The 16526-nt window shown below is 29.9% G+C and overlaps 2 protein-coding genes across 5 annotated transcripts in view; both read left to right on the top strand.

Annotated features, from left to right (window-relative positions):
• Positions 1-14194, top strand: part of LOC106785441 — a 28595-nt gene extending 14401 nt beyond the window's left edge. For 2 of the 3 annotated variants that reach the window (XM_014745921.1, XM_014745919.1), the window contains 12 exons: positions 6553-6684; positions 7132-7455; positions 7734-7922; positions 8152-8289; positions 10120-10217; positions 10314-10398; positions 10471-10602; positions 11016-11198; positions 11299-11439; positions 11617-11940; positions 12006-12188; positions 12284-14194. In XM_014745921.1, the coding sequence (XP_014601407.1) occupies positions 6553-6684; positions 7132-7455; positions 7734-7922; positions 8152-8289; positions 10120-10217; positions 10314-10398; positions 10471-10602; positions 11016-11198; positions 11299-11439; positions 11617-11940; positions 12006-12188; positions 12284-12471 (2117 nt within the window). In that variant the 3' untranslated portion in view covers positions 12472-14194. Of the gene's footprint in view, positions 1-6552; positions 6685-7131; positions 7456-7733; positions 7923-8151; positions 8290-9340; positions 9446-10119; positions 10218-10313; positions 10399-10470; positions 10603-11015; positions 11199-11298; positions 11440-11616; positions 11941-12005; positions 12189-12283 lie in introns of all 3 variants that reach the window. The other variant, XM_014745922.1, reaches the window with a different exon arrangement.
• On the top strand, positions 7-4145 carry LOC106785442. 2 transcript variants are annotated; one of them, XM_014745924.1, is made up of 3 exons: positions 7-217; positions 2116-2454; positions 3629-4145. In XM_014745924.1, exons 2-3 carry the CDS (start codon positions 2139-2141, stop codon positions 3661-3663), a joined length of 351 nt encoding a protein of 116 aa, XP_014601410.1. In that variant the 5' UTR covers positions 7-217; positions 2116-2138; the 3' UTR covers positions 3664-4145. The 2 variants fall into 2 exon arrangements, with proteins under 2 accessions (XP_014601410.1, XP_014601409.1); XM_014745923.1 differs by having other exon boundaries at positions 7-225.
• Positions 14195-16526: the final 2332 nt, after the last annotated feature.

The following is a 16526-nucleotide window of genomic DNA, read 5'->3' as shown; positions in this document are numbered from 1 at the left end:
GATGATGATGATGATGATGATGATGATGATGATGATGATGACGAAGAAAACGAGGAAAACGCAAAAGACTTAAACAAAGCCCTGAAGAAAATCCTGAAGAAAGGTAAAGGTCCGGCAACAACCCAGGAGGCCGAAGAGGAACTCACGTGAGATCGAAGTGTGACCGGGCTTTGTTTTGCGCGAAAGAAAAAGCAATACTTCAGCGATATCCCGCAAAGTAAAGATGTATATACCACAGTAGTAGAGCGATTCAAAATTATTGAGATAACAATTGTAGATGAAACGTGGTTGTTCACTGACCGCTCACGGTTGAGCTGGGCCGTAAGGCGCAATACCTGCATGTGACAAATACTTTTCTCTCTTTCTTTCTTTTCTCTCCCGTCTCTCTTTCTTTCTATCTCCTTTTTTGTATCTATTTCCCTTGTTTTTTTTGTATACTTTTATTTTTTATTTTGCTCTCTCTTTTTCATAATATGTAATTTTGAAGTCTATATATTGTCATTTATTATGCGTTTATATACCTGTCGTATTCCTTTTGGCTATGAAAATCCTCTAAATATGTCTACCGAGTGCCTGCCCCCTTTAATAATCCATCGTCACTGGAGCTACGTATTTCCATAATAAACAAACAATTTGAAACATTCAATATTATCATGTACATATATGTTATGTTTGACTATTACTTATTAAAGCTTACCTTAATGCAAAAGATTTTTTATATCCAACGGATGATGATACAAGTGGATCAATGTTTCATAGATCAGTTCAAGGAATGTTGAAATCAATTTATAATTACAATGATGCTCTCCATGCTCGTTTTAAATTTTCAGTAAAATTGAACATTTATTTCTCCTATTATTTGATCCAACTTCTTAAATCATTCTTTTGCATTTTCTAAAAAAAATGGTTAAAAAGTTTAACATTTGCAAATATTCGATTATCAAGATTTACCATTCAATTTTACTGTGGAATAATTTATATGAATTCGTACGTAGCTCCAAATACGTTTCGAAATACGCACTTTTACCTAATAACATTGATTTCTTCAAAGCGAGCCGATGGTTCCTGTTATAGTAAGACAGCTGTCGTCTGCAGCGAGCTCCGAGTCGAAGAGAATCAGAGTAGCCTCCGTTTGCAATATTAAAAAAAAAAAAAAAACAAAAAAAAATAAAAAACAAAAAAAAGCGAGAAAACGAAGGGTGGGCTAAATTAAAAAATTAATATATAACACGTATATTTAAAAAACATTAACGCAAATACGTAAGAGACAACATTTGAACTTTAAAATGAATGTTGCGAGAGACACTGACTCCATTATTAAATTCAATGATTATATTTGATTTTTGTAAGATCAACAATTTAACAACCCGACCCTAACGTGCGATAATTACTTAGAAAAAATTATTAATATCGGTTTGGCAAAAATGGCTGCCCTGAAAGAGTCGTCGACTCGCCGCGAATTATATTTAAAAGAAAAAAAAAAAAACAATAATAATAAGAAAAAAATAAATAAAATTAAATTAAAAAGAAAGTTGTTTGTTACAAAAACATGCACGTTTGGCTTTTGCTACGCAATTGGAGTTGGAGTGAACGTATTCTCTGAATTTTTTCAGCAACAAAACAATCGCACGAGTCAAGCCTTTCGTTGCTCGTTTTCGTCTATCTCGCAACCCCTCTTTCTCTCTCTTTCTATCAATCTATCTATCTTTCGATCTATCTATCTCTCTATCTCTATCTTCACTGTTCTTACATGCTCACTTTCTGCACTTTTGTTTCAATCCAAATATTTACGTATAATCCCTTTTTTCAATCCACCCCAAATGTTCTATGATTCACTCCAATGTACCCTTATTTTCTTTCTATTCGTCTTATATGACTCGTGCGAGAAAAATATATTTAAAAAATAATAATAATAATAATAATATGATGATAATAATAATAATAATAATAATAATAATAATAATAATAATAATAATAATAATAACAACAACAACAATAAAAAGAGAGAAAGCAAAAAAGAAATTAGCCATAGTGTAGAGCCTTTTTTTCTTTTTCACTCATATAAGATTCTCATTCTCTTTGTATCTGACTCGATGTTGTATTTGCTTACTGCAGGCGACGGCTGTTTCTACATCGGAATGGGAGGTAAAAGCGCGAAACCCAAGATTCCCTCCTATGAGCCCTACCAGTGCTGTCCTGCGAAGGTTGCTCGCGGCACTAAACTCGCCAAGGCCACGAAAGTCAGCCCTGTTATCAAGGAAAAGGATAGACTTCATGGTAACGTCAGAAGCAGGTTTAGTAAAACGGAAACTTCGGCATTGAAGCCTATTAACAAGCTAACTGCTAAGGAGAGCAGAAAGATGGCCACGACGAGTTCGACGATCAAGAGTACTGGTTCAACTACCGAAGTCAAGCAAACCCAGTCAAAGGCGAAAAGAGGATTTTTCGGAACCGGTAAATAATTCTATTGGCACACAGCTCTCTAGTAGATGATTAAATCGTTGTCCAAATGCATCACCGGATCTTTAACAAAAACGGTGGATATCAAACCATTATCAGAACTATCTCTCATGAGTATATATATACATGTATGTAATTATATACGTCAAGAATCTTTACCAACATTCGTTTATTGCGATGGACAGTGATTTAATAAATACCAAGACGTAGAATCGTGGTCGTAGAGGTATCGAAGAAAATTTGATTATGGAACACAGCCATTCGCATGCGACAAAATGAGGCTAAAACATGGAATGAACAAATATAAATATATAGGCAATAAAGATGATATTAGAAAAGAAATAAAAAGAATTCGAAACGGTGTAAGCTGACGTTTGGTCTTCGTATCTCGGATACAGGTGCCTCGCGGATCTTGCATCGTGTCTGAAGGGAATCGAACCAAGTCCAAGTGCTAGATGAACATCTACGGCTCATGAAACACGCATACATACTTACTGTGGACGACGATGGCTGTTTCCTCCGAGTTCTCATCCGGGATATTTCAAATAATACATATTACATATTAACTCGCGAAAGAGCAATTATTCATTTTCCTTTTCTTTCGTCTATCATGTAAGTCCTATCAGAAAATAACTCAGTTAAAATTCGAAATAATTGATCTTACAATTAGTGGATCTAAAAGGTAATGATACAAAATAAATAAGAAAGAAAGAGAGAGAGAAAAAGAAAGAGGGAGAGAGAGAGAGAGAGACAGACAGAGAGACAGAGACAGAGAAAAATAGATCTGCCTCGATCAGTTGCGTCTCGCCGTGTCCAAAATTTTTGTTTGTACATTCTGTAAAGTAAATAAGAGAGAGAGAGAAAAAAATTAAAATAAGAAGATATTCTATATGAACGTTTATTTATTATATTAAGACTTCTGCTACCACTTTTCTTTGTCTTATAAATGTGTATGTATGTGTATCCTCGATATTACTAAACATTAAATACACGGCCAACTGAAAATGACCAGCGTTGGAAAGAAATTATTGAATGAAACAAAACAAAAAAATTATTAAAAAAAAAAATACTAAAATGTGAGTTTATACGGACACTTGAGATAGTTATTTTTTCATCTCTGAATAACAAACAAATATGAGAGTTAGCTCGGTATTATCGGCTGTTACAGTTGTAGCCGGTCTTCCATACCTAATGAAGGTTTAAGGAGAGGAACTATAACTGAAAGAAACCTGACAGAAAGATAAAAATAAAGAGAGAAAAAGAGAGAGAGAGAGAGAGAGAGATCGAGGGACCGAGGCTTAAGACAAAACGTAATCGTGTAACTAATAGGAAGGCAAGGAAGATTCCATATCCAGTGGAGTATCAGACGTCTCGTCTATATTATAAAGGGAGGAAAGATTAAACGACACAATGTATAAGAAGAAAAATTTGTAAAAATTTCAAGGGATAGCACATTTGAAGAGTGCTTTTTATGAATCATGCATACATATATTCGGACAACCATTCTTCGTTAAAATCTCCTTCATCGTCTCGTCATCATCTTCGAATATATAAAACGATCATATATAATAATTATCTCTTATAATAATTATAAAAACATATATTACATTGGCTGATCGCATCGTTATTTCACACACACACACACACACACACATTTCCTTTTTCTTTCTTGGTGGATCAATGTATCGAAATATCATTTATGCATTCAATTCCCTTTTTCTTCGCTATTATTTTATTATTAATTATTGTTGATTATTTAAAATGTTTATTCGTTGTTATTACTTTCGAATTAATTAGAGTGATGATATTCTCTTCAATAGCGTCTCTCGGTTTTCCTTTTATTTTCTCACTAATTTTAGGATATATCTATATATTATATATATATACCTGCGTTCCTTCGCAATCATTAACATCACATCGATTTCTGTATATATGTATATATTACTGTGTATATATCTATATATATATATATATATATATATGAAATCGAATTTGTTGCATTTCATCGGTAATATACTCAAGAAAAATGCCTAAGAGATATTATAGAAATATTAATGATCAAAAAAATATAGAGAACAATTTTAGAAATTTTGTCAATACATTTTATACTAATTTAATTATTTACTTACTTACAATTAGAACAATTTTTTTTTTCGGTGTGCAATTTAGATTTATCTCGCAATTATTGTTTTAGCGACTCGGTTTTCTTTCTTTTTTTTATAAAAGAAAAAAAGAAAGAAACGAAAACGACTGCGTTACTTGGATCTCAAACGAATTATAAAGCTTAAAAAAAGGCTGCCGTTTTCTCGCGTACGTAATTCTATCATGAATTATAAATATCATATTGTGTTTTTTTTTTTTTTTCAATTTCTTCAGTTTGTCATTTTATTTTCAAAAATAATTACCCCATAATTTATAATAATTATTATAACACACATAAACTCATTGTAATATCTTTTTTTTAATCTTATTTTCACTCCTCCAACATTATGATAGGTTTATTTTCGCGTTTAAATTTAAATTTAACACTTTCTCTTGTTTGCAATCGATAATACTCATTAATGAACTTTAAAATAAATTTAAAAAAATAAATAATATGTATTTTTACGATCGGTGCACGTTATTGTACAAAAAAACTGCGTGCTGATCATAATGATCTTTTTTTTGGCTCTCTGTATAGAACATCACCAATCTAAGCTCATAGATCTAATCTCGTACAAATAAATGATCTTGAAAAAGTATTAACTCTTTATCTAGCGTCAAACTGATCACTAACGTGTTTCTGCTTATCGGATTGCACGCGCCAATATTATAGGTAAAGTGTCAAATATATAAACATCGTATATTATCGATTAACCTAATACCAGAATTAACAATACACACAAATATACATATATTTAGAAAGATATGAACAAAAAACTGGAGATTTGTACTTATAAATTTATATTCGTGTATGTATCATTTTTCAAAAAGATAAAAATAAAAATAAATTAGAACTAAAAATGATAACAATAATAAATAACATTTAAAATGACAAGAAAAATTGATTATACAAGAAAGTAATTAATTTATAATTAAAATATATATAGAAGAGAGAGCACAATAAATGATTATCTGTTGCACGCACATCTAAATGATTAATTATATTGAAAAGTTTCGACGTTAAATAAATTCGAGAAAAAAACGATTTAATATGTAATACTCTTTCCGTAAATGACACTTGTGCACTAACCGATAAAACAACATATTAAAAAATTAAAAAATAAAGAAAACTACCACCGTTGATTTGAACAAAATCGATATGTACAACAATAAACACATTATTATACGATAATAAATGAGTTTCTCTTTTGGTTTATCAATTAACATTCTTAACTCATAACTGTTATGATGGAAATTTAAAATAAACAAATAAAAATATATTTTACAAAATACAAAAAGTAATAATCTATTATAAATATCAAACTCTCTAGATATAAAAGAAAATAAATTATCTAACTTAAGTTTACCAGTTATGAGTTAAAAATCTTGCTTCATCCATGTTAATTATAGATCATAGTTATGAAAAACGCATTGAATTTTTGTTATATCTTCGCATGTTACACAAATCACTTACTCAATGATTCCCTATTTAATTGTCTTTATCAATTCGATATTTATTGCTCCAAATAATGAAATCAATACATTATTGTGTTTATACTCATTTTCAACAGTATTAGTTACATTGTGATATTAATTATTTAAAAACTTCAATAATTCGAATAGCCATTTCAGATTAAACGAAATAAAAGTTATATTATGGAGTCGAACTTTTGTTCTTTAAATAATTCATAAGATTCAATATGTTAAAACTATTTCGAATTGTTTTTCCTACTTAATTCTTATTAAGTATGTACATATATATATATATAAGTATAAGTATATATGTGTATTATTCGAAATGAAAAAAAAAGTGTGCAAGCAGAAACAACTTCGTTCGTAGGACTCTTTTCTCGACTTCTGCAAATAGTTGATAAAAAGGAATAAAAGAATGAGAGAAATTGCGGTAAGTAAAGGAATTAACACAGATTGGAATGTTCTTCAATATCTCAGGTAATCTTCTCGATGAAGCTGAAGTTCTCGATTGGATGGTGAAACAGAAAACCGATGAGAGCATAGAGGAGATTGATCGAGAAACTCTAATGAAGTATATTGATACGAAGGAATTTCTCGCAGTTATATTTTGTAAGAAAGTATTCCTATATCCATTATTTATCAGCTTGGCCAATAAGTATCATGATATTTAAATAAACAACATTCACAAAGAAGTGACAAAAATGAATGATAATAAGAATATTTAAATAAACATTTTATATAGAGGGTGTTTTAAAACGAGTGGTGATTCTAAAGTAAGAGATCCTGTTTTCGATAAAATTATGTTTATTTATCTTATTACTTATTGACCAATATAATATATTTTCTCGAAAATTTAATTAAAATTTGTTCAAATATTAACCCAAAAAAATCTCTTTCCTAAAACTAAGAATTGTTTGTCCATATCGAAAATAATTTGAAAAGCAACTTACTTGAAAAATATCTTCTCTTATTTAATTTAATCGTCGACCATGTGAACGTCGTTGAAACAATAAATACATTTTCGAGTGGCTTTGATCTCAAAAATATTATTCACAGACAAAGAAGAAGATCCAGAAAGTCCTCGAGTACTCAGACACATTGAGTTGATTGATGACGAAGCTGCAGAGTATGGAATTAAAATAGTTCGTATGAAGGATCGTTTAATGGCCAAAAAATATGGTTATAGAAACCCACCTGGTATAACTTATTTCCGAAAAGGCAAAAGTACTAATTACGATGGTGATATCGATGACGAGGAAGAGATCCTTGATTGGTTGACCGACCCTGATAATATGGAATTAACGGATCACATTGAACGAATAAACAAGAAGATGTTTTATAAAATACGTCAATCTACAGATTACTTAGCTGTATTTTTTTGTGAGTAAATATTTTCAACTATTCAAATTAAATATTAATCCTTAACACACGGTCACGCTAATGTTATAAAAAAAGAAAGGCTACTAAGTAAAGATATTTTTTATTGCTTTCTCTAAATTAACACAATATTTTGTAGTTTTCTTGTACATGACTCGACTTAATATATGAGTAATTGAGGAGAAATTTTGCAAACTTAGTTTTTTTATTTATGTATATAAACAAATAAATTAAATATAAATTACGTCCTAAAAATTTGATCACTATATATGCATGTTTAGACAGCAACGATTGTAAACAATGTAGTAGAGTTCTGGCAGAAATCGAGCATATCGACGACGAAGCTGATAATGCTGGAATCAAATTTGTAAAGATTGACGACAAGGAACTCGCTAAACATTACGGAGTATTTGCGTTACCAGGGATTCTTTTCTTCAAAATGACATCGAAAGAACCGGTGATATTTGCTGGTAAGAATTCATTAAAAACACAATAACTAGTAACAAGCATTTGACGAATTAAACGAATCCGTTAGAAACAGAAAACGATCGTCGTACGCTATCTTCAAATTTTTAATTTTCAAAAAGTGCGGTATTTTTTAAATCAAATTATTCATACTTCAATATCAATGATAATTTTAGATATAATAACTACATTATTTATACTTGTTAATTTTTTATTACTCGTATGCCATTGAAGGTGATCTATATGACGAAGAACAAATTTTGCAATGGTTAATGACGCAAAAGGATCCATCAGGAGAGGCAATCGAAGCTTTGGATGGAGAAGAACTTCTCAATTTAATTCGAGAATCCGAGTCCTTGGCAGTATATTTCTGTAAGTTTTTAAATATTTATATTTTAATTACACAAAATCGAGAGAGAGAGAGAGAGAGAGAGAGGGAGAGAGAGAGAGAAATACCTTCTCTTAATGTTTCTTCCGTACGATCTAATTAAAATAGAAAATTTTGCGCATGCGTCGGAAACGCTGGTAATTGATTGGTTGATCGAAGCGCCAGTTATTAATTCTTAAAGGATCTATAAAAAACGCGAAAATTTATTTCATTTAAGTATAGTCTTTTTATATATATATAGTATATTAAACTACGGCTTTTGTTAAAAACCTTGCAATTGCAAAAGTAATTAAATTACAAGGAAATAAACGAGCATATAAACACATGTACCCGCACATACACACGCATTCATAATTAAATCGCTTTTTATCAACTAAATTCTGTCTATAATTACACTAATAATATTATTACATATTACATATTTCATGTGACTAACGCTCTCAAATCAATCACAACTGCTATTATTTATTATAAATTTCTCTGTTCTCTATGTGTACACTTGTAAAAAAGTAATTTTAAATACAACTAATTGATCGAACCTTTGGTTCATCTATTGATTCAAAGTACACTATCGAAAAATTGAAGAAAATACTCTTAAACAGAAAACATCATGAAATTTTAGATATCTGACCGATTAATGTATCAAAAAGATATTACTTATGTACATACAGGGTGAGGCATCTAACTCGATCACCTCGAATAACTTCAAAATTATATATTGTACAACAAATTATTCTTATAGAGGTTAGAGGGACATCATGCGTTATATATATAACTTTTTTATAAGTGGAAGCGTGTAGGAGATTTGAAGGTCAATTTTGTTTTTGTTAAATGGAATATCCTACTTTTTTTCGGCAATTTGAAAGAGCATTCATTTCTAAGTAAAAAAGTACAATGCAATGCATCGTAGAAAGATCTTTTTTATGTTTAAATAATTTCCTTTTCCTTAGATGATATACTCAACGAATGAAACATTCACTTGATCTAAATTACTTGTCCAAAAGTGGTGTACACGTGTATACTATAATGTCGTAGGGAACAGAACGCTTTGCGACATGTGTCAAGCAAAAATGCATCGTAAGCAGACACGGCACAGGGAGCACAGGATCAACGAACATGAGACAACCGAGGATGTTGACGGTACAAATAAAAAAAACCACCAAGAAACCAACAACAAAATTTAGAGAACAATTAATGATCATGATTATTGTTGTCATTGTATCTTCACTTAATTATGCGAAGATACATAATATCATGCATACGTACAACTACAACAACAACAACAACAGACAACACACACGTACAATTGATACGTGCATTTAGTCAACTAATTACACTTTATAGAAACTTCCATGACCCTTAAAAATAAATACAAACTTGAAATTTTTTATTGCAAAAAAATAATTAAAACTACTCCGTTATATCTCCGTTTGTCCAACAATTTTTCAAGAATATTTTCAATCCAATTTTCTGTAGATATTTTACATACATGACACTGTTTATATATAGGTGCACGAGCATTCGAGCATGCGAGTTACGTCCAAATGGTAATAGTAGTGTCCCACCCCTGCAGAATCCATTGTGAATAGTGTGCCCAAAAAATATTTTTATTTACCATTTATGTATCTTTCTGCACGGTAGACATAATTTCGCTCTTAAATAGCATGCTCAATCGCAACCAACGTCACAAATATAATCCATTTCTTTTTTTATTTTTCATTTGTTATAATAAAAATAAAATATAATCATTTACTCGAAATATATTAACCTTCCATTTATATCACAAATATGTTTCAATGATTTCATTCTTATAGACATCGACAATTGTGAACAATGTATGGGAATCCTAGAAGAATTAGAAAATATAGACGACGATTGCGACAGACATGGTATTACTTTTATAAAGACACAGGTAAATATGTGTATGATATTTACATACTGTTACTTACAATATACTGCTTAACAAAATTGTATCTAAACGTAAAATCACAGATCTGTTCACTTGTAGGATCACAAAGTAGCTGAGGATTACGGCGTTACTGATTTTCCAGTCCTTGTTTATTTTGAAAATCAAATACCCAATGTATTCGAAGGTTTGTATTATGTTCTTCTTAAGAGTTTTCTCTATGCATTTAATTTCAGACTTTCTAATGTTTTTATTATAGGTGACTTGTCCGTAGAAGAGGAAGTATTGCAATGGCTGATCACACAAAAAACTGAAGATCGTGTTGAATTGATAACTCGAATAATGTTGGAAGCCTTTGTTGAAGAAACACAGTATCTTGCTGTTTATTTCTGTAAGATTTTCTTTGAACTTGCAGCTAAACATTTAGGCCAGTCAATAAGAGGCAAATAAGAACTTTTTGGACTAAGCAATTACAATTTGATAAAATGGTAATATTTTTGCAAATATGAAGATACTACACCTTACAACATTTTTATGTATTTTTCAATTGTCTACAACTTTTGTTTGAAACTTTTTTCGATTAAATGCCTAGATTCTAAGATACGGTCATTTTTTACCCTTTTTTACCCTTTTTCTCATAAATAACACGTCGGAGTGCAAAAAAATTAGCTCCATTTGATTCAGCGTCGTCGAATTATCATTGTATCAAATTGTATTTATTTTAGCCGAAAAAGTTCTTATTTGCCTCTTATTGACTGGCCGAATTCAACGATAAAACAAAAGATATTTTCCTATCTATTTCAGATAAACAAAACTGTCACATATGCGACGAAATATTAGAAGGTTTAGAAAGAGTCGACGATGAATGTGACGTCTTTGGTATACACTTGGTCAAAATTCAAGATCCACAGCTAGCGAAAAGATATTCCATTAAAACTTTTCCTGCTCTTGTTTATTTTCGTAATGGCAATCCTCTTTTGTTCGAAGGTCTCTCTCTCTCTCTCTCTCTCTCTCTCTTTGACAATTACTTTACTTCATCGTATTTAATAAAATGGTAAAGTTAAATATAAATTCTCATATATTTTAGGTGATCTGCAAAATGAAGAGTCAGTCCTGGAATGGTTAATCGATGATGATAATCGAGAATTGGCCGATGAGATTGAATCTGTTAACGAAAGGATGTTGGAGAGACTTCTGGATGAGTCGCCATTTTTAGCTGTCTTCTTTTGTGAGTGATTAACAAGGACCTGTAAAATGTTACAATAAAATTATTACAAAAGTTTGTGTGAAATATAAAATGAAGTATATAAAATATAAAATTAAAAAGGAAATATTTAAAATAATAATCAATCACATAAAATAATAAAATTAAATAATATTTCATATACCTTGATGATTACAATAGATGACGAAGATTGTGCAGAATGTGACGAAATAATGGAATCATTGGAGAAGATTGATGGCGAAGCTGATCTTTTTGGCATAGATTTTGTAAAAATATCGAGTACCGAAACTGCGGAAAAATATAACATTTTGAATATACCTTCTTTGGTATATTTTCGTAAAAGAACCCCTCTTATTTACGACGGTGATCTTACTCAAGAAGACAAAATTTTACAATGGCTTACTTCTCAAGACGTTTTTGAGATAAAAAATGAAATCGAAGAAGTAAACAAAAAGATGCTCGACAAGTTGCTAGATGAAAATGAATTTCTGGCTGTCTTCTTTTGTAAGTAATTAATTTCTGAAAAATATATTTATATTAACTAAACAACGATTGATTTTTATCCTTAGATGAATATAACAATACAGAAAGCGAAGAAGTTCATGAAAAATTAGAAACGATCGACGGAGAAACGGACAATTTAGATATAACATTCGTAAAAATGGCAGATCCAAGGTACGCTCGAAAATGGGGTGTTACTAAGCTTCCGGCTATCGTTTACTTCCGTAAACGTTTTCCCAGCATTTACCGAGGTATTATAAATAAATGAAAAAACTATTTACCTATTAAATGTTGCATATATAATCTTTTATATATATATATATATATATATACTTTTAATTTAAAGGTGACCTTCACAAAGAAGACGAAGTTCTAGAATGGCTTCGTAAAAACAGATATCGTCAACCAGAATTGAACATCTACATGTATATCCTGATAGCCACTACACTGGTCTTTGGAATGTACACTGGTTTCCTCCTTGTATGTTTCCGATCAGAACCATCGACTTCAACGCCTCATCCAAAGCAAGCTTGAAAAATGTATCTCGTTGATACCTGAAAAGAATTTACAAAAAAATGATTAAGCCGACGAGTAAAAACAATAAGTAAGAAGAGATCATTTAGAAAGCGTTTAGGGGAGAAAGAGAGAGAGAGAAAGAAAATAAATGAATGAGAGAGCGAATGAATAAACAAATGTAAGAATGATACAAACTTGTAAAACCTATAATGAACGAATTTGTGAATGTATGAATTGATATGTTGAATGATGAATGCTCACTTTTTCTTCCAAATCAAAACGTTCAATTTCTCTCGACTCGATAATAACAAAAATACTAATATCATTAGAATAAGATCGATGCTCTCTCCATGTTCCGGTGATATCGATTATAGTTTCACCGATGTATTTGCCCTGCTAAGAATTTCCATCTAATAATGAATGCATCTCAATCATTGATATAGCATATAAGAAAAGCATTATGAATTATTTTGTAGATTGTTCAGTACAGATAACGTAATGTACATTTAACGTAAAAAACGAGACCTTTCCAAGAAAATTAAATAATGTGGACCACTGGAACATTCCTAAGAAAAGAAAAAACAAGAATGAATAATACAATTGAGCTGGTGATTATACAAATTTTCTAATCCAATGAAGATTTTAAAAGGCATATTTTGTCTCGCGTGCTAACTTAAAATGTTAATATTACATAAAATAATGCTTCAAAAATACTTCCTTTTTTTCGTTAGGTCGTTTGGTTTGAGAAAAATAATTTTAAAATTATTCAAACCTGCAAATGAGTAAAGATATTTCACAACGAAAAATATGACTTACAAATAGACTATGTTCATAATCACCAGACCTCAATTATGCTTTTGCGTACTTACAATTTTTTTTTACTTACTCTAACATTTGATGAAAAAATTCTTTGAATTTATTTTATTTGTGTTTTGTTAATTTACTTAACTATTAAACATGCTCTGCAAGAATATTTGTTATAATCAGACTCCGTTATTTTATTGTTACAGAGAAAATTTTTGGCAGGGTATATATGTGGACCAAATGTATCGTATCTTGAACACGGTTTAGACCTTTAAACAAAGATCATAGTATAAGAACAAAGCAAAAAATGGTTATTTATTTATCGATGTAAACGAGAGTATAAGGACAAAAAAGATGAATATGCGTGCGCGTTAAATAAAGATTATCCTTTTGTTTCGTTTAACTGTATAACAGAGCTACAGGAATACAGGGTTTGCATGAAGTACGGTAATTCTTCCAAATGTCCACGTTGCACAAAGACTATATATGTATATTGCTTTGAAGAGAAACTAACAAAGTTTCTTCTTTTTTCATATTTGCATAATGCTGTTCATGCAACCCAGATTGCACAGATGCACTAAGCGCTGGATCGGTTGGCAATCTAGGTTAAAGTCGTCTGATTTAATTCTGCGTAATTTCTTCTTACGGATATGTTTAGGGAACGGTATGGCAAAGTAGTTGGATAACCATGTGAATATCAGCTATATTACACGCGATTCCTGCACCGAATCTTTATAATGTGATGTGATGTGATACGATATAATGTGCTACAAATTTTGCAAGTTTATCTTCTAAATGATATCGTGTGAAATCGTTGTGCAATGGACCATTTAAAGTATTACCGAACTTAAGGCCTTATATACGTCTAGCAGCGCCAAATATGCCTTAAAAGAAAAAAATTTTTTAGCAGGGATAACAATAGAAATTAATAAAAATAATTAGTGCACATTGTTTATTGGTATTTAAACTTTATAAAAAATTTTATTTCTCTTTATTTTTACAAAAATTACTATATAAAAAATCACGTGATCCATAACACTAAAAAGAAAAGTTGCTCCATGATCTGCATCATATCTCTAGTAAATGTCAATCGAATCGATTTGCAAAATTTTAGAAAATTCTTATAAAATAAAGTTATCCTTATAGTCTGTCGAGCCGGAATTAAGTAATAATTCTGGACGTATGTAAGGCCTAAACGTAAACCATATTATATGTAATATTAAAAGTTGGATTTTTGCTTAAATTGACAATACATAATAGTGGTACATGTACGAGAGATTCAAAGAGAAAAGAAAGTATTGAAAGAAGAAAAATTGACGTTAGACGAGGAAAGAGAGCTTTACACCTCGAGAATTGACCTCGTTCTTTTTAGAAAATCGCCGATTTTCTGCATCTTTATTTAGTAAGATTTTTATTTTACGAATATTCGCTCCCAATAAAAACAATCGAATTCCTCTTTCTAATTAATGAACAAAAGAAAAAAAAAACGGAAGAGGAATTTACAAGAGAAATTTTAACTCCGGAGCAAATTCCGCTTTTTTTTTTTGACATTATTTATTTTAAGGAATGTTTATCATCAATATGTGACACACACACACACACTTCTGCGTATTTAAATAATTATTTATATTAATTATAATTTCGAGATAGCTAGGAATTATTATGACGCACTTCATTCTACCGCTTATGTTATCTTTCGAGAAGGCTTATCGAATTTAACGATCTAATTGTTAATAATCTTTTAATCAAATATATTGTGTCCACAGATATTATGTGCGATCGCAAAAAAACGTCCAAAACTTATCCAACGAATTTACAAGATGTTAGCGTAAGCTAAACGAATAAGAAATACTTGTATTTTTACAAGTACTAAATTGTTTAAATATTTTTAGTCAATCGTTAACGTTATTCAAACGTCCGTCAGTTTTTATATGAATTATATCTAAACAATTTGGTGACTTTGTTACGCTAACTAATTAATTGTAAATAATCGTTTATCATTGATAATTCTCCTCGGTGGAGGTAAGGAAGAGATACCAGAAAAATATAAAAAAAAAACACAAAAAGAAAGTTAAAAAATTAAATATTAAATACCTAACAGTAACCAGCGCCTATCTTCTTGTCGAAAGGACCGATGTTACCACAGCTTGAAAGGAAAACAAATGATCAGAAAAAAACAAATAAAGAACGGACCCTGTTGGACCAATTTTTAGACAAATTAAATAAAATATTCGCTTATCAAAAGATTTATTCTTAAACGGATCTATATAGATAGAAAAATAAATACTCTAATAATAAAATAAATATATATATAATTTTTTGTAACATATATAAGAGAAAATCTATTGAAATAAAAAAAATAATTTTGTTAAAATAGATTCGTGCCCCGANATTATATAATAACTATTATTATGTGAAAATCATATCGATATATAATTATTTTTAAAAATTCATAAATATATATTATTCAAATCTTTTATAACAATATTAATATTGGGTTACAAGGCTAACAGATTCAATAGATTCTTGTTTACTGTCATGTTCGACAAAGTAAATTTCTGTTTCACCGAAAATTGACAAGGTAGATTTCCTTGATATCATAATATTTACACCTGGAGAGTTAGTAAATTAATAATAATCATTCTAATTTAGGTAATAAGATGAAATACATATTAAAAAAGATAGTATTAAAAATAATAAATGATAAAATAACCTTTTATTATTTGAAAGAAATGAACGTATTCATCAGATGAAAGATTTAGCAGGATCGGCAGGAGAACGAAAAGGATTATGACAGTATAGCATAAAGAGTTCTTACACAAATCAATAAGTGTTCTTTATGGTGGTCGTCAAATAAAAAATAAAAGCTAAATCATAAAAAATTTGATAAAAACAATAGATTAAACAAACGTAATAAAGATTTACCATTGATACTACGAAATATTATATTTTACATTATATCTCTTTACTATATAATTTATATTTTTTACTTCGATTGAATGTTTATCCACTTTTATTATAACATAGTTTCGCGTTTATTATTTCTTTTTTTATTTAACGCAATTGTATCTTAAGTAATACATACGTTAGTAAAATTACATTTCTCTCTTTCCTTCTTTTTTCTAATTTTTCTTCTGCTTTCTAGAAAATACTAAACTCTTAAATCAAAAGCCAAAGTGGGTTTTGGACAACCATTTAAAAATATTCTTAATTAATCAGCGTCGGAGAAAACCTCTCCATTTTGCAATTATTCTTCTTAATATTTTTTT

This window comes from Polistes canadensis, unplaced genomic scaffold (assembly GCF_001313835.1).
Source record: "Polistes canadensis isolate GaletaPanama2010 unplaced genomic scaffold, ASM131383v1 scaffold_50, whole genome shotgun sequence".
NCBI classification, from domain to species: Eukaryota; Metazoa; Arthropoda; class Insecta; order Hymenoptera; family Vespidae; genus Polistes; species Polistes canadensis.
Note: the sequence above shows the minus strand (reverse complement) of the source record. Positions and strands in the feature narration are given on the sequence as shown.

What these genes read in the sequence shown, in the direction of transcription:
- LOC106785442 (XM_014745924.1), top strand. Translation starts at nt 2,139, where the DNA reads ATGGGAGGTAAAAGCGCGAAACCCAAGATTCCCTCCTATGAGCCCTAC. An exon ending in AAGAGGATTTTTCGGAACCG is followed by an intron (nt 2,455 to 3,628) that starts GTAAATAATTCT and finishes CGGCTGTTACAG; the next exon opens with TTGTAGCCGGTCTTCCATAC.